The 23831-nt window shown below is 34.3% G+C and overlaps 1 protein-coding gene and 1 long non-coding RNA gene across 2 annotated transcripts; both read left to right on the top strand.

Annotated features, from left to right (window-relative positions):
* The first annotated feature begins 7454 nt into the window (after positions 1-7454).
* LOC144422893 (uncharacterized) lies at positions 7455-9641 on the top strand. The gene is made up of 3 exons (XR_013475429.1): positions 7455-8220; positions 8506-8622; positions 9044-9641. It is a non-coding gene; the product is annotated as an uncharacterized LOC144422893 (long non-coding RNA).
* Positions 9642-16665: 7024 nt separating this feature from the next.
* Positions 16666-19805, top strand: LOC120344712 (AP-2 complex subunit sigma). Its single transcript, XM_078112863.1, has 2 exons — positions 16666-16922; positions 18599-19805. The coding sequence occupies exons 1-2, from the start codon at positions 16867-16869 to the stop codon at positions 18969-18971; spliced, it is 429 nt and encodes a 142-aa protein (XP_077968989.1). The 5' UTR covers positions 16666-16866; the 3' UTR covers positions 18972-19805.
* Positions 19806-23831: the final 4026 nt, after the last annotated feature.

The raw sequence follows: 23831 nt of genomic DNA on the forward strand, positions 1-23831 counted from the left end.
TTTCGCTGTATTATTTTATCCATGGGAACACTGGCTGGCGGTGGCGTCAAATGTAAATACTGCTTCGCTCTGCTTAACGTGTCCATATATTTTAGCACAGCTCTCTTGTATAAATATATATAGCTGTAGAAACCCATTTATATCCAGTGAAAATGCGAGTGCGAGAATATTGATTACGTTATAGGATGCGTTGCACAATTCAACAGATTAATAAGGAGTGCAAGAAACTTTAATATATTATAGCGAAATTCTTTGTCTAACACGTGTGTATAATATAGGTTGGCAAATACATCAGAGAAGAAGTTCACAATAGTTTTGGAAAAAGAACATCAAAAAATTCTGCCATTAGTTTGAAGAGGAAACGAGGTTTGATTACCGACTATTACCGTTCGATTACCGAAGCAGTTAATTATGGTGACATAAAAACAAGAGAAAAATGCCTATACAAATGCTCTAAGAAAAGAAGTGTAGTTCTTGTTACTGGTGTGCTCAAATAAATAAACTTTCATGATACATTTAAATATTCAAACGTTAAACAGGATTAACAACTACTTTAAATCCATATATATCACAGTTCTTTGCTATAATTTTATTTAGGTGAAAGGACAATTACCAGCTCATTGGAGCCACTCCGTCGTAGTTCCCATTTTAAAAACTAACAATTCAAAGAAGCCTATATCATTATTCATACCAATTTTGTTGACGTCTAACTTGTGTAAGGTAATGGAACGACTAATTGCAAATCGCCTCAAATGGTATCTTAAAAAGTTGAGTTTGATAACGATGAAACAATCTGGATTTGAAAATTATCGCTCAACAACTGACAATATCATTCGGATAGATGATGGCATCTATAAAGCTTTGGCAAAAAAAATCTGTTCTATCCTGTTTCTAGATATAGGAAAGGCTTACGACATTGTTTGGCGCTGGGTCTAAATAATATACAAACTGTATACTATTGGGATACGTGGCTGATCTTTTATGTAGATTAAATTTTTTTTTCTCTGCGGACTGCTGCAGAATTTGAGAAGTTGAGTTACGTGTCGATCATCTTATTACAAAGGTCCAAGCTAATCTAGATAGTATTAATAGTTGGTGCAATGATTTGGGTTTTGCTTCTTGAAACAAAATCTGAAGCTATTCTTTTTTACGAGACGAAGAAAACTGCCGCAAACAATATTGAAAATATAAGGATCGATCCTTACGGTTGAGAAAGACTGCAGAAACCTGGGAGTCATATTTGATTCTCGATTGACATAGGTCTGCACAAAACATAAACATGAATACATAGAAAAAGGGTGCGATAAAAGAATGAATTTAATACATGGATTATCCGGTACGAATAAGAATACCTTACTTACAGTCAGGGGCGTGCCAAAATTTTCTGCTGCCTGGGGCGAGTTTCTGATAATGATGCCCCTTTATCCTAACTTCAAAAATAATTCGAGTAATAAACAGATTATAGATGTCGTTATACATGAGAATAAAATAAATGTCAAGTGAGATAGAAACGTTTGTTTTAATGAATAAATAGTCAAACTAAGCAACAAACTCACATGTATGAGATCGAACTCATTTATTAACATGAAGCAAGCCACTTATTACTACGGTCCAAACGCTACTACTTTGCTATCAACAAATGTCCGAACGACAACCTTTCAATTTTCTGGCATGGTTGTGTAAACATTACCTCGTTTCCGCATGCTATTCGTTAGTTTTTGGTTATGATTCAGAAATTCCGGTACAAATCGAATAACTTAATGATTATTCTGTCTCATTGCAGTAATCAAAAATGAGTATAGAAATAGCTGTGATAGACTATGCCAAGATCGTCCAACCCGTAGACCCCGGGCACTAGTTCCGAAACTCCTACCTGGATAATAAAGCCTCCGCAATTTGATACATCGTTAAAGAAGTATGGTAGAACATGTTCACCAACAATACTTCAATCGTCATTACTTGACCATATTTTTGTTAATTTATTTTATTTGTCTGCTTTGTTGGCCGAAAAAAATATTTCAGAATTATGATAAGATGTTCAATGTCCACAAAACCAACAACAGAGGCGAGACTTTCGATTTGTCTGGGCTAGGATTTTTACGCTTTAAACGTGTGTATCCATTGGTGTTTATTGGACCATCGCTTTAAAATAATTTTTAGCATAACACATTTCTCTTTTACTCATTCCGGTATTTCGTTGTCGGACCGTTCCCGGTGCAGAAATAGGCCGCGAGCCGAGGCCATTTATCTTTCAGTTTCGTAGCGCACATAAGGTAACTACCTGAAAATGATTTTAAAATGTTCCTTAGAAATTTAGTAACAAATATTGCCTTGTTCCCACTTCCAAAAGTTGCACGTTTTACAGAAAAGACGCTTTTACTACAATAAATATGTGTTACCATCTGTTCTATTTTCTCTGCTTTTCCGGTATCATGGGCCAATGAACGCAGACTTCTGCATGACGTAACAATCAAATTAGTCAGCTGTAGGTGGATCCCCCGCGGTCGGATGAATATCAGATGTACTACTACTGCTCGCTTTTGCGTTGAGTAGCCTTTCCATATATTTTTTCATTTATTATTAGTTCAGTTATTCTAAGGAGGTGTTGAAAAGTATAATGAAGATATTAAACACTTGTATACCCTTAGCAATTTTAGTTGAGCACAAGCTCATAAGACGTTGTTAAATAGGTACGGTGCGGTAACTCCAAGGAAGGCTAGACCTAGAATAATATGTCACAAACAACGATATTTTCTGGCTTGCATGAAATGTTTATGATTAATTTAATGACTCTTCTTGACTATTCAACAGTCTTATACTACTATATAGGCCACAGCATATTTGGAAATAGAAATTAATGGCTGTTTCTGTAATGCACGATTGTGTGAAAGAGAAGAAAATAATCAATTTTACTAATGTCGGTTGGTCTAAATCTACGACAAGAACCTGGGAAGCAATGATAAGTTATGCCGGAGTGGAAAGTAAGTAGCATTGGAAACGATTGAGAGGTGAGAAATCAAGTTATAGACAGACAGTTGATGTTTTAAAATATAGTCTATAGTCCCTACTCATACTGTCATAGGGCATTTCAGACTGTGATATATCAAAATTTAGTGTAGATATAGTCTAGTAATGGTATGCAAACACTGCTGGACTGTAGTACATGCAATGAGCATATATACGCTGATTGAGTACATCAGATAAAATGCATTATGTATTCAAGGTATTAGTTAGTATTTAGTGGTATTTTTACACTCTTGCTGTTCCAAATATGATTTTCTCCCTCATTTTAGATACTGTACTACAAAAGAAAACGGCGATGTTCCACCAATCCGACCTAACGCAGGCTCTAATTCCTGCTTCTATGAGTGCTATAAAATGGACTAAACAAGAAGTCGTGAAGCGTAAAGGTATATGAGAATCATAATCGTTGCAAACAGCTTAGATGGGCTATTCATATTGAAATACTTTAGCACTTTTCTGCAATTGGAACTGCCCATCAAATTCATGTTGGAGACTTCATTAAGTTTTTCAATTCATTTTTTTCTCAACTATGAAGATCTATTGATGTTAACGAGGCAATAATAAATAAAGCTGAGGAATTTGTTTGTTCACTGTATGAAGAGGATATGAAGAATGTAAATGATACCAGGGCACGTCTATTTAACACTGGCAAACATAAGGACTCTGCCACCCAACAATGATTCACTGAAGAAGCATGTGGCCCTCAAAAAAGTTCTTAAGTTGGCAAACTGCAAGTGTAAGAAGATTAGTTAAAATAATTTATGCAATTGTGCCAAAATCAACTTAAATTGCACAGATTTTTGTTTTTGTATTGACTGCAAAAATCACAGTACACTTATAGAGGAAAAGTCGATTTTCGAGATAGTGGATTTCGAAAACAATTCAGAAGAAAGTGAATTAGATATTGCAGTTGATTTAATAAGCATCATTTATTTGTTGTTTTTTTTCGGACATTTGTTAGTGTCGTAGTCCTGTTTCTAGAAATAATATTGCCTTTGTTCAAATACATAACCTAAATACATAAACTAAAAAAAAGACTAATTGTAATATTTCTTTTCACTATGTTATGTACATATTGTACATTCATTTAATTTTCTTGACTTTTCCGGTAAATTTCTAAGTGAGAAATAACTGTTTTTTTTGTGTTTTCGTGCTCACGATGTTAATTTGTGACTTCATTGCTTAAAAATAAATACGTTTGATAGCTTCTATAAATAGGATGTAGCTTTTTATGCTGTTCTTGTTGTAAACTGCTTGTGGTTATTACATAAAATTCATTCGCTAATGTGAATCAGCGTTGTTGGTGTCGCTGCTTTCGAGGTCACTCGCGACTCCTGTCACACAATTAAAGTATTTTTTGTTGTTGGTTACATGTATGCCATTTTTTCGTAATCTACCTAATATTGAATTGACTGATTGACTGAGGAAGTCCGATTTTGGTCAGGCAAAACATTACAGGAATACATTTGTGTTGTAGGGCTCTCGAATTGCATGGTTCTTATGTATGTGTTGTAAACTTATGGTTATTGAATTTCCGGGAATCTCTAACTAAACAGGGCTATGGAAAGGCTGCCCAACTCAACGCAAGGTCGAGCAGCAATAACTAATATTCATCCGCTCGCTAACAGCTGATTCGATTCAATTGTTACGTCATGCAGAAGTCATTGTTCATTGCCGAAAATGTAGAGAATATAGGACAGATCGTAGTAGTAGTAGTAGTATTTTATTTCGTCAACAATGTCAAATAGTATACATACAACATTTCAAAATTATTTTCAAGGCATTGTGACGAAGCGACCGTTAGGTCATCGAGTCAGTCACAACCTTTAAAAAAATATAAAATTACCATTTCGTCAACGAAATTGAGCTAAAGTAACACACACTGAAAATAAATGAACACACAAGAAAAACAAAAAGAAAACAAAACTCAATTGAATAAGTTAAAACCATACTATGTCGGATGTACAGTATAATTCATGCCTAGTCCAACTCTAAAAGGGAATAATGGCCTTTTACAGTTAATGTTCTATAGTAGAGTCGTATATTTCACGAAAATAGGACTCCAAATTCGCTGATAATGTCAGTTCTATAAATATCATCGATTTCGACATTTAAAATCGTTGATGTGATTCAGACAAGAAATGAACTAACAATAAACTCCCTTATAATGGCTTAGTATTAGTTTATCATGTACTTTCAGTCATACATTTCATCCCTGGCCCTGTGATGTTTTGAAAAATATGATATGACTGCACCATACTTGGGGTAGGTATAGAGAATTTTTAAACGTGAAAAAAAAGTGAAATTAATGGTAATTTTCACACGTAACGGCGCGCATTAGAATGTTTACGTCTTTCTATGCGCATTTCCGTCGAAAAAATAACATTTTTTGCATTGAGGCGGCCTGTGAAGTAATAATTAGAGGTGTGACATCATCAAAATTGTCAATTGAAGCCTTGAACTTGAAAATTCTGTAAATACAATCATGAATTTTAGAGTAACCATTCTTGCTATAATAGTAGTTTTGGTGTTCTGTTGGGAAATAACACAAGAAAACGTTGAAATAAAAATTAATTAATTAGGAATAATTATTAACCCTCTACTAGACACAAAATCTTGCAAGTTCAAGGTTGTTCAATAGAAATTTTGTCGCATAGAAAAAATATTATCAGAAGAAAGTGTTTTAAACATATATAGCTGAATAAAACTTTAGCACACGGTATTAAAAAGTCATTTGGAGAATTTTTAAACATGAAAAAAAAAATGTAAAATTAATGGTAATTTTCACACGTAACGGCGAGCATTAGAATGTTTACGTCTTTCTACGCGCATTTCCATCGAAAAAATAACATTTTTTTGCATTGAGGGGGCCTGTGAAGTAATAATTAGAGGTGTGACATCATCAAAATTGTCAATTGAAGCCTTAAACTTGCAAGTTCTGTAAATACAGTCATGAATTTTAGAGTAACCATTCTTGCTATAATAGTGGTTTTGGTGTTCTGTTGGAAAATAACACAAGAAAACGTTGAAATAAAAATTAATTGATTAAAAAATAATTATCAACCCTCTACTAGACACAAAATCTCGCAAGTTCAAGGTGGTTCAATAGAAATTTTGTCGCATAGAAAAAATATTATTAGAGGCAAGTGTTTTAAACATATATAGCTGAATAGAACTTTAGCACACGGTATTAAAAAGTCATTTAGGGCTTAAAACAGTAATTTTTTGTCCTTTTATCAACAGCGACCGATGGTGTGAGTATGTCACTTGTAGCTATCAATATATTTTTTAAAAAGTTTGCGGGCAAAGCATGCATAGCTGCAGTCTTTTATTTCCTGACTAATTTCATTCCAAATAACTGGACCTTGGAACAATATGGATCTTTGTAAATTAAAAGAGTCTGACCTTGGAACAAATAGGTTGTGCTGTGAACATCTTGTGCCATGATTGTGGACTAAACCTATGTTTTGAAAATAATTCATAAAAGTATTTGGAGAACAGTTTTGTTTCGTACGGTACATAAATTTTGCAACTTCATAGCGATATAAGTCATTTAGTTTAAGAAGTTTAAGTTTATAATAGTACGGTGTTGTATGTTCTTTGTAATTGCTATTGGAAATTATGCGAATTGCTTTGTTTTGCAGTACACTGAGCTTTTTCAGATGCTGTTTTGCCGAACAACCCCATATTATTATTCCATAAGACATATGTGAATAAAAAAGACTGTAATAAATGTGTAAAAGAGTTTTTTGTGAGACTAATCTTGAGCTTAATACAATGTATTTAGTCTTTTGGGGATTCACAGTTAGCTTGTTGGAGTGCATCCATTTGCTAATCTTTGAAAGCTCAGAATTGCAATCGGTTTTTAATTGGTGAATGGAACATCTCGAAAGTTTGAAAGAAGTGTCATCAGCAAAAAGATGTGTCAAAAATTTACTGGAGTTATGGATATCATTCACATAGATTATGAACAATAGAGGCCCCAATACAGAACCTTGTGGTACGCCCATATTAACATTTTGTGACGTAGATCTAACATTACCAAAACTGACATATTGCATACGTTCACTTAAGTAACTTTTTATCAACGCCAGAGCTTTACCTCTAATACCATATTGATGAAGTTTGTGCAGTAATATTGAGTGATCAATTGTATCAAAAGCTTTTTTCAAGTACACATAAATGTTAACCGAATGTTGTTTTTCCGCAATATTCATATATTGATGAGTAACACTGTCTAAAACCGCGTGAATAGTTGAGTGTTCCAATCTAAAACCGAATTGTTTATCTGACAAAATGTCAAATTTGTCCAGATATTCTGCCAATCTGATGTGTAGTAGTTTTTCGAAAAGTTTGGATACTGCTGGAAGAACTGAAATTGGTCGTAGGCCGCGAGCGGAGGCCATTTATTCTTCAGTTTCGTAGCGCACATCAGGTAACTACCTGAAAATGATTTTAAAATGTTCCTTAGAAATTTAGTAACAAATATTGCCTTGTTCCCACTTCCAAAAGTTGCACGTTTTACAGAAAAGACGCTTTTACTACAATAAATATGTGTTACCATCTGTCCTATTTTCTCTGCTTTTCCGGTATCATGGGCCAATGAACGCAGACTTCTGCACGACGTAACAGTCAAGTTAGTCAGCTGTAGGTGGATCCCCAGTGGTCGGATGAATATCAGATGTACTCAACTGCTCGCTTTTGCGTTGAGTAGCCTTTCCATAGTTTTTTTCAGTTACCGGTAATATTAGTCCAGTTATTCTAAGGAGGTGTTGAAAAGTATAGGTAAGATATTAAACACTTGTATATCCTTGCCATAAATAGCAATTTTAGTTGAGCACTAGCTCATAAGACGTTGTTAAATAGGTACGGTGCGGTAACTCCAAGGAAGGCTAGACCTAGAATAATATGTCACAAACAACGATATTTTCTGGCTTGCATGAAATGTTTATGATTAATTTAATGACTCTTCTTGACTATTCAGCAGACTTATACTACTATATAGGCCACAGCATTTTGGAAATAGAAATGAATGGCTGTTTCTGTAATGCACGGTTGTGTGAAAGAGAAGAAATTAATCAATTTTACTAATGTCGGTTGGTCTAAATCTAAATTCATAGAGTCGACAAGAACCTGGGAAGCAATGATAAGTTATGCCGGAGTGGAAAGAAAGGTAGCATTGGAAATGATTGAGAGGTGAGAAATGAAGTTGTAGACAAACAGTTGATGTTTCAAAATATATCCTATAGTCCATACTCATACTGTCATAGGACATTTCAGACTGTGATATATCAAAATTTAGTGTAGATATAGTCTAGTAATGGTATGCAAACACTGCTGGACTGTAGAACATGCAATGAGCATATATACGCTCATTTAGTACATCAGATAAAATGCATTATGTATTCAAGGTATTAGTTAGTATTTAGGGGTATTTTTAAAATTATGCTGCTCCAAATATTATTTTCTTCCTTATTTTAGATACTGTACTACAAAAGATAACGGCAATGTTCCACCAATCCGACCTAACGCAGGCTCTGATCCCTGCTGCTATCAGTGCTATAAAATGGATTAAACAAGAAGTCTTGAAGCTTAAAGGTATATGAGAATCATAATAGTTGCAAACAGCTTAGATGGGCTATTCATATTGAAATACTTTAGCACTTTTCTGCAATTGGAACTGCCCATCAAATTTATGTTGGAGACTTCATTGAGATTTTCAATTCATTTTTTTCCCTCGACTATGAAGATCTTTTGAGGTTAACGAGGTATTAATAAATAAAGCTGAGGAATTTGAAGAGGATATGAAGAATGTAAATGATACCAGGACACGTCTATTTAACACTGTCAAACATAAGAATTATACTCTCCACCCAACAATGATTCACTGAAGAAGCATGTGGCCCTCAAATCAGTTCTTGAGTTGGCAAACTGCAAAGAAAAATAGTCAAAATAATTTATGAAAGTGTGCCAAAATCAACTTAAATTGCACAGATTTTTGTTTTTGTATTGACTGCAGAAATCACAGTACACCTATAGAGGAAAAGTCGATTTTTGAGATAGTGGATTTCGAAAACAATTCAGAAGAAAGTGAATTAGATATTACAGTTGATTTAATAAGTATCATACATTTTTTTTTTTCGGACATTTGTTAGTGTCGTAGTCCTGTTTCTAGAAATATTATTGCCTTTGTTCAAATACATAACCACATAAACTAAAAAAAGATTAATTGTAAATTGTAATATTTCTGTTCACTATGTTATGTACATTCATTTAATTTTCTTGACTTTTGCGGTAAATTTCTAAGTGAGAAATAACTGATTTATTTGTGTTTTCGTGCTCACGATGTTAATTTGTGACTTCATTGCTTAAAAATAAATACGTTTGATACTTGATAGCTTCTATAAAATGGATGAAGCTTTTTATGCTGTTCTTGTTGTAAACTGCTTGTGGTTATTACATAAAATTTATTCTCAAATGTGAATCAGCGTTGTTGGTGTCGCTGCTTTCGAGGTCACTCCCGACTCCTGTCACACAATTAAAGTATTTTTTGTTGTTGGTTACATGTATGCCATATTTTTCGTAATCTACCTAATAAATTATGATTGACTGAGGAAGTCCGATTTTGGTCAGGCAAAACATTACAGGAATACATTTGTGTTAGTGTGCTGTAGGGCTCTCGAATTGTATAGTTCTTATGTATGCGTTGTAAACTTATGGTTATTGAATTTCCGGGAACCTCTTATATTCAATTTCGCACCAGGATTGTGGAACAAGCTGTAATGCGTTCATTATGTTCGTTTTCACACAAAACTGAAGAATTTATTTAGTTACCAGATGTGCGCTACGAAACTCATTTTCTGGGCGTTTTCATGGTTTCGTCTCACGGCCCATATCCGTGGTAAGGATCTACAAGTGTTTAATAATTTACTTATACATTTTTCAACAACGTCTTAGCATAACTTAACTAATAATAACTAAACAGGGCTATGGAAAGCCTGCCCAACTCAGCGCAAGGTCGAGCAGAAATAACTAATATTCATCCGCTCGCTAACAGCTGGTTTAATTCAATTGTTACGTCATGCAGAAGTCATTGTTCAGTTGGAACAAGCTGTAATGCGTTCATTATGTTCGTTTTCACACAAAACTGAAGAATTTATTTAGTTACCAGATGTGCGCTACGAAACTCATTTTCTGGGCGTTTTCATGGTTTCGTCTCACGGCCCATATCCGTGGTAAGGATCTACAAGTGTTTAATAATTTACTTATACATTTTTCAACAACGTCTTAGCATAACTTAACTAATAATAACTAAACAGGGCTATGGAAAGCCTGCCCAACTCAGCGCAAGGTCGAGCAGAAATAACTAATATTCATCCGCTCGCTAACAGCTGGTTTAATTCAATTGTTACGTCATGCAGAAGTCATTGTTCAGTGCCGAAAATGTAGAGAATATAGGACAGATCGTAGCACATATTTCTTGTAGTAAAAGCGTCTTTTCCGTAAAACGTGCAACTTTTGGAAGTGGGAACAAGGCAATATTTGTTACTAAATTTCTAAGGAACATTTTAAAATCATTTTCAGGTAGTTACCTGATGTGCGCTACGAAACTCACTTTCTAGGCGTTTTTCAGGGCCTCGGCTCGCGGCCTATCGATAATTGCTTACTATGTTTGGCAGCATAGTCAAGCACATACACACCGTAGCACATATTTCTTGTAGTAAAAGCGTCTTTTCCGTAAAACGTGCAACTTTTGGAAGTGGGAACAAGGCAATATTTGTTACTAAATTTTTAAGGAACATTTTAAAATCATTTTCAGGTAGTTACCTGATGTGCGCTACGAAACTCACTACCTAGGCGTTTTTCAGGGCCTCGGCTCGCGGCCTAAAAGGTAGAAAACCATGTTTAATTTTTCTCTACAATTGGTCACCGCTGGTCGTGACTTCACAGCGGTAGCAGAGTATCTGAATTCTGAATCTGTACCGGTACTTGGCTTGGTATATAATAAGTATAAGTTTATTTCGACTCCATAAGAGAGAGAGAGAGATTTATTATTTGTCAACCAGAAAAAAACAAATACAATGATAATAATAATAAATATAAAGTAATAGGAATAACGTTTCTTCGGTATGGACTGGAGGGAGCGATACGACCATGCGGTCATCAGAGTCAGCTCCCACCATGTTCGCACCAATTGAAATAAGTTCACAGTAAAAATACTTATTATTATAAAGCGTTTAAAAATTCTAGAATTTTGTATCTTTGGGGGAAAAAAGGGAAACTCGACCAAGGGTTTTGTCTGTTCTTAAATGACAAATAGTTATTTGGAGTTCGAGTAATAATTGCCCAAATTTTATAGATTTGGGTGTTAATAAAAACATTTATATTCCATCTAATACAAATAAGGAAGTGGCAAGCCATGAATAGGAAATATTTGGCCCTATCAGGACAATACATTTGATCCTATTGACCAATTCCCATGTACTATAAGATGGAAATATATTTTATGGGCATCTCTCAATGCCACATTTGGACTATAATTTGCATAGCCAAGTGACTATAAAAGTGATTATGAGAAGGACTGTTATGAATGATGATTGAGTTGTATGGACAAAAATAGAAAATTCAATCCAATATGAACAATTGTGACACTTGAACGATTATCACAAATATACAGATTTGATCAAGGAAAAATGACTATTCCTATCATTTTCATAATACAAAATTTAGATAGGTATTAATTGATAGAATAGTCTTTAACCACTGAATGCAATTAAGCTTCACTGATTGAGCATCAATTAAAAAAGTAAATTATCAAAACAATATTTAGAACATTGCAGATTCAATCCTAATAACAACAACGCAAGTTTTAATAAGAGCTAATTTGGAATGCATACATATGTATAAGTATATAGGTATAAAGTAGTACAGACTAGCTGGTTAGGCATGCAATAAATATAAGAACGATATAAGTAGTCATAATAAATAGCAGGTTTGGAATGCATAAATGTAAAGAAGTAAATACAAAGGCAATTGGCTGAGTCAATATTTGAAACATTGAAAGTTAAATAGCTGATTTGGTACGCATAGATGTAAAAGGTACATATAAATAGTTAGGACAATAATTGAAACATTGAAAGTTCATTCGTACCAACAATAAAAGTTTCAATAATAATTTGCTGGTTTGGTATGCATAAATATAGAGAAGTACATACAAAGCAATTTGTTGAGACTATGGACCTTTCCCCGACATCAAAACATCCGTATTTTCAACCAATCACAAGCGAGCAGATGTAAACAAACATTCTCCGATGAAAAGTCGCTCAGACAACTTTGGACGCGTTCTGCAAGGGTTGCTGGCGATTTAGGCAGATCTTTGTCCCTTTTTCCCCCTTTTTGTCTTCTTCACATGGCTGCGAGAATTAGAAAGCTGTAATACTGTATGTTACTTGTAATACTGTATGTTACATGCAAATCTCGTTCACGAAATATATATATCTATACTAACAGGCACCTAACAGGGTACCGTACCGGTACCGTACAGGTCAACCAACTGACATTTCGCCTTCGATACGACTTTACATATTATTAAACAGAATCTACTAGTGAATTATTTTGGTAGACTATCTATGTGTAAACGCGGCACATACCGGTATGATATTTGCCGGCCTGACAACCTGTACGGTTCCCCTGCCGTTCAAATGAAGCAAGATTTGTGCTATTTCCGAAGCCACATATTGACCGCTAAAAAGCAATGAGCTGAATAAAGGAATGCAACAGGCCTCACAGTCAATTCAATCTAGGAAAAATCACCAGAAATACATACGTGTGTACCAAGGTAGGCCAACATAAATATTGTTTTCGATACCTATGATAGTCTATATTCAATATGTTAATTCTTATATGAAATAAATTTTCATACAAGCAATGCGTTCCATCATGTATTTTCATGGAGGCGATGGACCAACTGATGAATACCCTGGCCCTATATCAGATTCTTATCGCCCAACAAAAAAGCATCATAAAATTGTGAGGTAAGGATTACTTATGCCATAATTTAACTTTGGATCATAATTTAACGGGATCTGTCACCAGATACTTCATTTGATACAGAGACATGCGAATCTGACGAAATTGAGAAAGGAATGTCAGGGATCCAACCAGATCTGCCCCCAGACTCTTCAGTTGAAACTACCTCAAGTGCCGCTGATGAAAATGACAGCGCTTTGTCAGACAGCAGAAAAATTTAAGCAAGCAACATCATCATTTTATTTTGGTTCTCTGACATAAAACAACACAAAAAGTCAACATACAAACAAAATGCAGAGAAAACTGGAAGTCGAGCATAACTTAAAATAGATTTCAAAAAGTACGCGGCTACCTACCAGAAAAAGAAATAATAATAATAAAAGGGCACAAAAGAATTAACAAATTAACAAGATTCAGAATCGGGCAACACTTTTAATGTAATTCAAAATGAGAAAACACATACTTCTTACAGCATTGGTGTCATATTTGCTAACTGTAAAAATGATGAATAAAGAAGGAAAATTAATATTGAAGACTTGGTACTTCATGCAGAATCTTTTATAATCCATTGGTGATAAAATGGTGTTACTTTATGGAGGATGCTTCGCATGTATGCCATGCCCAGTATGACATTGGTGATTGCAATATCATTTTTTGTGCAGACTGCAAAGTCACACCAAGCTGCTCCTGATGCCAGAAGTTGGCGATGCACTTGGTAGTAACTGTGGTGTGTGATAAATATTTTTATTTTGTTAGGTTGTTTTGCCTTCATCACATATAAATTACAACTTGTTCATAATCACCTGATAACTTTAGAACCGAACCAAGTGGTGGGTTTTTGCCCACCTGACTATGGGCTGACTATTCAACAATGAGGTAGTGCTCAGTGAGCGCAATTCTTCCATATTATCAGCAGATGAAACCAGGCAGCTTCAATAAAATAACTCAGCAGTAAAATCATTGTGATACATTATGTCTGTGAATGGAATTGTGAAATGAATTTAATTCTATTATTTTGACGTTTCATTGCTTTCATGGTTTTTGTTTGTTGTGCCTAAAAGCATATATCTTGTTCCTTCATCATATATTTTTTATAATCTGCTATATTCTATTTCTACACTGAATGAATAAACAATATTGTAAAACCTATCAGATACCCGACTGTTTTTGGTTAACAGGTATGATTGGAACTCTGGCTCTATCTAACTTTGTGAGCCTAGCACCAACCACAGACGACAAAACTGTTGGATCTAATTTGTTCCCTCCATATAGGTTGTTACCAATGCTTGGGAAGGCTTGTACACACTTGGCTAAGCAGAAAATCTTTTATTCCCATCAATTTCATCTGTTAGAGCTAATAAATAAATAAACTGAGCTAATAAATCTGTGTTTCTATGATACAGCATAAACTTAAGTGCCTCACCGTGCCTAGCATGTAGTGGTCCAGCGACACCACTATTTGAAGATGATGTGGTGGCAGAGAGTTCTGAACTTATCTATAGCACTTGGCTTTGAAATCTAGCGTTGAACCAAGATTGACGACTGAACCATCATGAATGTATCTGAAAAAATTTGTTCCCTCCATATAGGTTGTTACCAATGCTTGAGAAGGCTTGTACACACTTGGCTAAGCAGAAAATCTTTTATTCCCATCAATTTCATCTGTTAGAGCTAATAAATAAATAAACTGAGCTAATAAATCTGTGTTTCTATGATACAGCATAAACTTAAGTGCCTCACCGTGCCTAGCATGTAGTGGTCCAGCGACACCACTATTTGAAGATGATGTGGTGGCAGAGAGTCCTGAACTTATCTATAGCACTTGGCTTTGAAATCTAGCGTTGAACCAAGATTGACGACTGATCCATCATGAATGTATCTGAAAAAAATATTCATCTGTTCATAGTCTAATTACAGATTGCTGTAGTTTGTGCAATGTTTCCAAGAATGTATTCAAAAGACTTTTTAAACTGCCTCCTGCATTTCATTTGTATCTATACTAAACCCACCAATTCAGTCCTAACTTGGACGCTATCTATTAGTCTGTGAACCATGGGATACGGTACCGGTAGTCACGCAGGTCTCCCAGTCCTCTGACATTCTTCAACCATATAAGTTTTAATATCACCTTTCAATGAAAAGTTTTGTATCTTTCTCCAGCTGGTGGAAAGAAAAGTTCTTGGAGAGCCAAGTCATAGAAAAGTCATCTCTGAGTGATTCCATTTTTGTATGTTAAATAAGCTTTTGGAACTAAGTTAGGTACGGTAACGGCAATGTGAAGGCGGAATAACGTTAATAATAGATCACTTGAAAATATGTTATAACTTTAGAAGCACGAAAATACCGCCATCACCAGTGAAATGCCATTCGAAGGCCTTTAAAACGAGAAACGTACCACTCTATCGCCCTACACAAGCCTGAATATTTGCAATGTTTGTCTGAGCGACCAAAATCAAAACAATAAAGGTCAAAGGTCGGGGAAAGGTCCATACTTGGAATATTGAAGTTCAATTGTAACAACAATATAAGTTTCAATGATAAATATCTAGTTTGGTGTGTGCAATTAGTTGAGACAATATTTGGAACATTGAAAGTTAAATAGCTGGCTTGGTATGCATAAATATACAGAACAATACAAGTTGTCATAATAAATAGCTGGTTTGGTATGCATAAATGTAGAGAAGTACATACAAAACAATTTGTTCAGACAATAATTGAAGTTCAATTGTGACAACAATATAAGTTTCGATAATAAATATCTAGTTTGGTATGTGCAATTAGTTGAGACAATATTTGGAACATTGAAAGTTAAATAGCTGGTTTGGTATGCATAAATATACAGAACAATACAAGTTGTCATAATAAATAGCTGGTTTGGTATGCATAAATGTAGAGAAGTACATACAAAACAATTTGTTCAGACAATACTTGGAATATTGAAGTTCAATTGTGACAACAATATAAGTTTCGATAATAAATATCTAGTTTGGTATGTGCAATTAGTTGAGACAATATTTGGAACATTGAAAGTTAAATAGCTGATTCGGTATGCAGAACAGTATAAGTTGTCATAATAAATAGCTGGTTTGGTATGCATAAATGTAGAGAAGTAGGCTACATACAAAACAATTTGTTCAGACAATACTTGGAATATTGAAGTTCAATTGTAACAACAATATAAGTTTTGATAATAAATATCTAGTTTGGAATGCAAATTTTCAAAAAGTCAAAAGGCAATTAGTTGAGACAATATAACATTGAAAGTTAAATAGCTGGTTTGGTACACATAGATGTAACAGGTACATAGAGAGAGAGAGAGAGAAAGAGAGATTTATTGTTTTGTCAACCGTAAACGAACAATGGTATACAAAATAATATATACAATATACACAAAGTTAATTCGGTATAGACTGGGGGGAGCGATACGACCATAAGGTCATCGCAGTCAGCTCCCCCCAAGTTCACTATTAGGATTCACAGTTAAATGTATATAAATAAGAAATAAAATAAAAAAGATAGTCACATAGAAATAGTTAGGACAATAATCAGCATAACAATACATTTGACAGATAAAAACAAATAAACAAAAACTGATTATGAAATCAGGGGAGCAAACGAAACCTCAAATAAGGTTTATGACGTACAAAATATTGGATGGAAGGTTTTGCCAAGAGGAAGTGGTACGTGTTTACTCACCTAAGTGGTCGATCTCTAAACTATTCATCGGAAGGTAATTTCGGTTAACCGTCACGGTGCTGCGGTCCCGGTAGCTTCTATCTATCGTATGAATCTTCTAGACATTTCTATCCCACAATGATCAGGTTCATATTGATACAGAATAGAGCAGGAAAGACAAGGCTGGCGAAATGGTAAGTCTTTACCGCTACCGGTACGGTCAGGTGGTCCCCGTACTTTACATATCGTACCGTAGTTCAACGCCGTAATACAGCCCAATTTTTATAAGCCTATTTCTGTGTTCTGTTAAAATTAAAGTATGTCTCAAGCGTAGGTAGGCTGCCTGTAACGCTATACCGGTACCGGCCGCGCCCTTGATTTTAACGAAATCCGTCATGTCAGTAATTCATTCTGCGTAAGACAGACTTATTGCTGTAGGTATTGGGTGTAGCAAAGTCAACAACTAAAATTCTATTAATATTTTAAATCGTGTTGTACCCTAATCGAATGTCGGCCCCATTAAGATCCCATATACCGGTACCATACGGTATTTCAAGAAAATTTTACATTGGCATAGCCTACTTCGAAGTTGTTTGAAATTAGATCAATCATATTTGCACAAATGAGATACTATTTCAAGGATGGTGAGCCACTTACCTTTGGGTTACAAAGTGACCGGCCATGCCGGTATTTTTCCAAATTAATGAAAAAAACATACCGGTACTACCGGTAACGTTTCATTGTTAAAAAGTGATAATAAAATTGGATTTAATTCAATCTGGCAATGTTCGAACTACTCAGTGTACAGATACTGCTAACAGTCAGACAGTGCTGTTCCATCATTGATAACTCAACAATACTATTGAGTATTGACCTGTTTATTTTTCACATCTTTAACAGTGGCTCATAAATCAAAGGGGGCCTCAGAATGTTTTGGGGGTAGGCCTATACGAGGACAAGATGCTACTTTGCAGTTTATTTTTACTTACACACAATGATCCACTGAAATAACAGTTTTTTGATGATTCTTATCCACGCAAATCAGTGTTTTTGCGAATGAATTTCATAAAGATGACTAATAACAACAGCAAGTTGTCATTAATACCAACTGTAATTGAACATCTTTGACCCACATACTTTTTATCCACAATTAAAGTAATGGGTAAATATTAATCGATTCATTAGGAAGGCTTCGCTATTCTTTCTTTATCCAATTGAACATATACCGCAGGACAGAATGTCAAGTCCTTATTTTCACATACTGATATTATTATTATCATGATGACAAATTAGTATTTTTCACAATATCATAGCAAATATTTTGGAATTCCCATATAAGTTTATTTTTAAATTTTGTTAGTTAAATTTTTTAAGTTTCTTTTTAAAACCTCATAGTTCAGTTTTAGCATTTTATTCTCGTAAAGAATTGCTCAAAACAAGTTTATGTTCCTAGAGAAGTTTTTTGTCAATATAGTGGTATAACTGAGTGTCAAGTTGTCCTTTTAAATAGGCCATGGACCATGGAATAGAGTTTTTTTATGTACTAGTCCAGTCATTGCATTTTTTGTCATTGATTCTCTGATTTTGGGTAAATGTGATGTTTGATCCAGTAATGGGGAAGTCAATTCAGATTCCATATAAACTGAAAACATATCTGGTCTGGTCATCATTTAAGCTGTTACTGGTTTTAATATTTAATATAAACTGACAATCATGGAATGCATAGAAGAATATAAACTATTTCTTCTTTATTGGCTCCAGAGATTTTTTGTAATCATCAAATAGAGAATCAGAGTTGAAACTAGTTTTTTTTACTATTAATATGTCCCAGACAGTTTTTGTAAGTGCAATTAAATTGTTCTATTTTCAGGTATATGCATTTTGATGATGATGAAAAACAAAAACTGATTGAAGAAGTTCATGCTGTCGTCACAGTTCGTGATGCTAAACATACAAACTTTGTTGAGTTCCGGAATTTTAAAATTGTTTACAGGCGATATGCAGGACTGTACTTCTGCATTTGTGTTGATGTGAATGACAACAACCTTGCTTATCTTGAAGCTATACACAATTTTGTCGAGGTGCTGAATGAATATTTTCACAACGTTTGTGAGCTTGATTTGGTGTTTAACTTTTACAGAGTTTACACTGTAGTTGATGAAATGTTTCTTGCTGGGGAGATAAGGGAAACAAGTCAAACAAAAGTCTTGAAACAGTTATTGATGTTGCAAAGTTTGGAATAAATTGATTTAATTACAACTCATATTTTGTTGAATGAATGACATGTTGATTATTCATTGGAAACTGTATCTTATCCTGACTATGTCCTTGTGAAAATTCTGGTGCATGTCTCTCATATGTGAGAGAAAATGACAAACATGCATATCTTTTAAATCCTAAAACTATCTGACATTATTATTTCAACTAATGACTAAATTAAATAAATACTGGGTCAAGTTATATAAATTTTGATTTCTTTTCTGCGAATTCATTCCAACCATGCAGATGTTCTGTGATTGGTTAAGAAAACAATATAACGATAAAACATATTGTTATATTTTCTAGTGAATATTGGTGCTCTGGTAATTTTAACAGGATTTTCAATTATAGATATGCATAATATTTATACTTAACATCCATTTGTAAATGTAGCGTATGTCAGTGAATAACAAGCTGAAATGTTGCAGAAGATCTGCATGTCATAAATGTTGAGCTACTGCTACGAATGCAGGTCATGTAGTATAATGTTGAATACTTTATAAATAATTACATATCTTTTTCGTAAATATTTCAACTAAAACTAGAAGACAAATATGCTGAACTTTGTGGAATCAAAATAAACTGGTTAGTTACACCCTGTCTGTCTAACCAAAAGCATTATAATTGTGGTGATCTTGTGAAAACTTGTTTTTTTCTTTTATTCCTGCCATTATTTGTGAATACGCATGGCTCTTTGTTGATGATGTCTACATTTATTTTGTCAGGCCAAATGTTTTAGAGTTGATATATTAGAGCTAAGACAGCAAACCTCGTTCAAATGTAAATTCAATAGTGTCAATAAAATGTAATTACTTAAATGAGAGTATGTATGTTTAGGGTTACCATATCTTTGTGACTTCAAAGCGGGACGCTTCCAAAGACAACGACCCCTTAGCTGTGATTTTGTAACTTTACATTTTCTGATTCTACTACAAAGGCCTACATTTAAAGCAATCCCGGCTGTCTACATTGACCATATTGTCATCGAGAGTTTATGTGCATATTCTCTGTCTAAATATAATTTTCTTCTTACGGGCCAGATTTGGTCCGCGGTTGGACACCCCCCATCTAGATTTTTTTTTCAACGTTCCTGATGTTATACAGTTGGAAATGAATAAAGCGATATGTTTAATACTGTAATATGTGAATGAATATTATTTCATCACTTAGAAGTAAGTTAAATATATTGATGTAAGATTGATAAAACTCATTTATAATTTAAATCGTTAAATTTAATCATTTCAAATCTAGATGTATTTTCTAGATGTTTTTCGAGGTCAATCTAGATGTTTTCAATCAGGAAAAAGTAGCAGCCCTGTATATAGGTGGAAAGACGAAAAACTCTAACATTGCAACTTTGGAAATCCGAAAGATGATATATCGCCCCAGAAACGTTGGTAGCTCAAGTCATTCGTTTCTCGAACTGCATTTAAATGAATGAATTTCAAGCATTTGTCCATTGTTTTACTGGAATATAGACATCCAGGTTGTTCGAAACGACTGTTGATCATTTTAAGCACAGCTGTGCAATGAAATATTCTTTGCCACAAATTTTAATTTAGCAAAAAATTCAAACACATCCGGATTCCATATTATTTATGTATATATACCCTTACTTCCTATCTTCAACCTATCCGTAAACTTAAGTTACGTTTTATTTGTAGACTATGAAGAGGTCATTGATAAAAGAATACGAAGTGACCTTGCATCGTTCAGCAATTTTGTCATTTGATTCGATTACAATGTGATAATTAACAACAGAGCTGTGCTCATATATATATGGACACGTTAAACAGAGCGAAGCAGTATTTACCTTTGACGCCACCGGTACCCACAAAAAATTCCGAGTTTCGCGTAGAAATAATTTACAGAATCAAACCGGACAGCCAGTGTTCCCATGGACCTTCCCCCGACCTTTGACCCCCGAAAAATTCTTCCTATAATTTACCATTGCAAAATTTTCGGGGCTATTTTAAGAGTGCTTTTACGACTTGGCGCCTGTAGAATGGGGTATGTGTTATAAACCATCATTATGATTCATTGCATACAACAATCTGTTTTTTAAAAGTACCAGTAAAGAATTTTACCCCAGTCTATCACAGCTATTTCTACACTAATTTCTTATTACTGCAATTAAATTGAAACTCTTAGGAAGACAGAGTGATCATTGAATTATCTGATTTAAGTTTCCGAAACACAACTGAAAACTAACGAATAGAGTTCAAAAACGAGGTAATGTTTACGACCACGCTTGAAAATCTGTCTGAGCGAGAAAAGTGTCTAAGCGGATGCGAAAAGGGAGCATTGTAACGTCACTTTTTGCATCTTGCTGATTGGCCAATGTCACGAAGTAAACAAGGAAGTCGATGCTCGGGGAAAGGTCCATGGATTAAATAATACAGCGAAATTTTAGACGAAATATCAGATTTCATGCGAAATTTAGAAATAAATAAAAGTAATAGTCTTCTGGCAAAATAATCAATCTTTACTCACTGAAAATTTCAAAGCAATGAACCTTTCCCCGACCTTTGACCCTCGGAAAATTCTCCCTATACTTTACCATTGCAAAACTGTCAAGGCTATTTTAAGAGTGCTTTTGCGAGTTGGCGTCTGTAAAATGGGGTATGTGTTTCAAACCATCATTATGATTCATCGCATACAACAATCTGTTTTTTAAAAGTACCGGTAAAGAATTTCAGGCTAGTCTATCACAGCTATTTCTACACTAATTTTTATTACTGCAATTAAATTAAAACTCCTAGAAAGACAGAGTGATTATTGAATTATCTGATTTTTATTTAAGTTCCCAAAACACAACTGAAAACTGACGAATAGAGTGCAAAAACGCGAAAACGAGGTAATGTTTACAATCACGCTTGAAAATCTGTCTGAGTGAGAAAAGTGTCTGAGCGGATGCGAAAAGGGAGCATTGTTACGTCACTTTTTGCATATTGCTGATTGGCCAATATCACGAAGTAAACAAGGAAGTCGATGCTCGGGGAAAGGTCCATTGGTCCAGTAGTCAAAGAGAAAAGCGATTTCAAAAAAGAAAATGATGGAGACAAATAACAACAAAATTTTGAAACGAACGTTATGTCCACTACGTGTCCAATAAATTGTATTGGGTTGGGATACATTGTATTACTTCGGTGCTTCAATCTTCGGTTCTACCTTGGTGATTAGTACAATTGTAACATAATAGTGTGCATTTACATCATATTTTGGACATACGAAATAAATTGCTTCAATCTGGGATTATACTTCGTAAGACTGTGCTACATAGAGACTTAAAACATTGGGTACGTAAATACTGTTACAACTTTTATGATTTATATTTGCATAAAGTTTTATTACATAATGTCATGTGCTGATTGCTGTGAAATGTAGATGTGATATTATAATACTGTAAGACTTAGTTAGTTTGTTAGTTTTTCATTGGAAAAAGTCATGTTGGCTTTGCTCGCAATAATAATGAGCAACTATAATGTTCAGTTTTTTTGTGACAGCATGCTTAAAATAGATGGAAAAATGAATCTTTGAGTGGTTACCAAAACTGATGTTCTTGGAATTACGGATAGGTTTTGGGAGGAATTCACAATTTGAGGTTTGTGATAGAAACTTGGATTTTGTGTTTAATGTAGGCCGAGCTACGAATGTTTTGGCGCAAACTTGAACGGCGTAAGAAAATTTAGCAACAAATAATCAACTCACATCTCCAATATCGTTTTTGACTACTACTAATATTTTTAGTTCGAAACTTCAATTGAATTTAAATAATTTGAAATAAAATAATAAATTTAAATAATAACACTTTTTACACTACCTTTTCCCCTCATCAAACAAACGTAATATCCAAAAAGTGGTACCTCCGAATTGTTTTTTACTGATTCTAGTGGGTTTGAAATTAATGAAATACTTATTATTGCTTATTTTGATCATTATGGGGTCATAGAGAACCTATGTACAAGCAAACGACGGTGGATAAAAACTTGTTAAAAGACTCATTTACAAAAAAGAATTGAAAAGTAAGGCCCATCTGCATTTCTTACAATAAACTGACAAACCATCGCAGAATAACTCCTGCATTATGCGAAAGTTATTGTCTCCTCTAAGAGTAGTATGATATATAAATGTTATTTGCAATGGTAACAGTGGCATTAGAACGTTCGATTTCTTCCATGCAAGCAAAGAATCGAACTTGGAGGAAATCGTAAATTAGATATATATATACTGAAGTTTGAGCAGTCATGAAATGTTACACCTTTAATTAGAGAATTTTTATTTATCGCGGTTTAGATAATACATAGATACTTTGCAACCTTTTTGAGGATGTTTAACACTTACTTCGTACAATTAGTCAGGTCTCAGATCTGAATTTTATGATTTAAATAAATCCGAATTAGGCAATAAAACATTTATTCCGAGAACAATTAAATAATCAATTTAATTAGAACTTCATTACGGATGCACCGACAGAGCCCAGATAAATGGCGTCGGTGGAATTTTTTGTATGCGTGTGTGCAGTTATCTGCATACTCAAAACTCGGAAAATTATATATATATATATATATATATCCTTCTTTTGCTTTCTGTATAAAATGCTGTCTCCTCCTTTTGTTTAGCGAAATTTAACTATTGTTTGAAGGAATGATGTGTCAAAATGAGAGGTTTTTCGATTGCATCTAGAGTGAAAAGAACAAAATTTATATGCCTTGTTTTATTCATTTGCTGTACTGATGTACTTGGAATTACAGATAAGTTTTGGGAAGAGTTCACAATTTTAGGTTGTAATAGGAGCTTGGATTTTGCGTTTAATGTTGGTCGAGCTACGAGTGTTTTGGCGA

The sequence above is a fragment of the Styela clava genome, chromosome 5 (genome assembly GCF_964204865.1).
Source record: "Styela clava chromosome 5, kaStyClav1.hap1.2, whole genome shotgun sequence".
NCBI lineage: Eukaryota > Metazoa > Chordata > Ascidiacea > Stolidobranchia > Styelidae > Styela > Styela clava.

Excerpts from the sequence above, each read along its gene's own strand:
- LOC120344712 (XM_078112863.1), top strand. The coding sequence starts at position 16,867 with ATGATCAGGTTCATATTGATACAGAATAGAGCAGGAAAGACAAGGCTG. Across the intron at positions 16,923-18,598 it reads AAGACAAGGCTGGCGAAATG|GTATATGCATTTTGATGATG; the intron begins GTAAGTCTTTAC and ends TTCTATTTTCAG.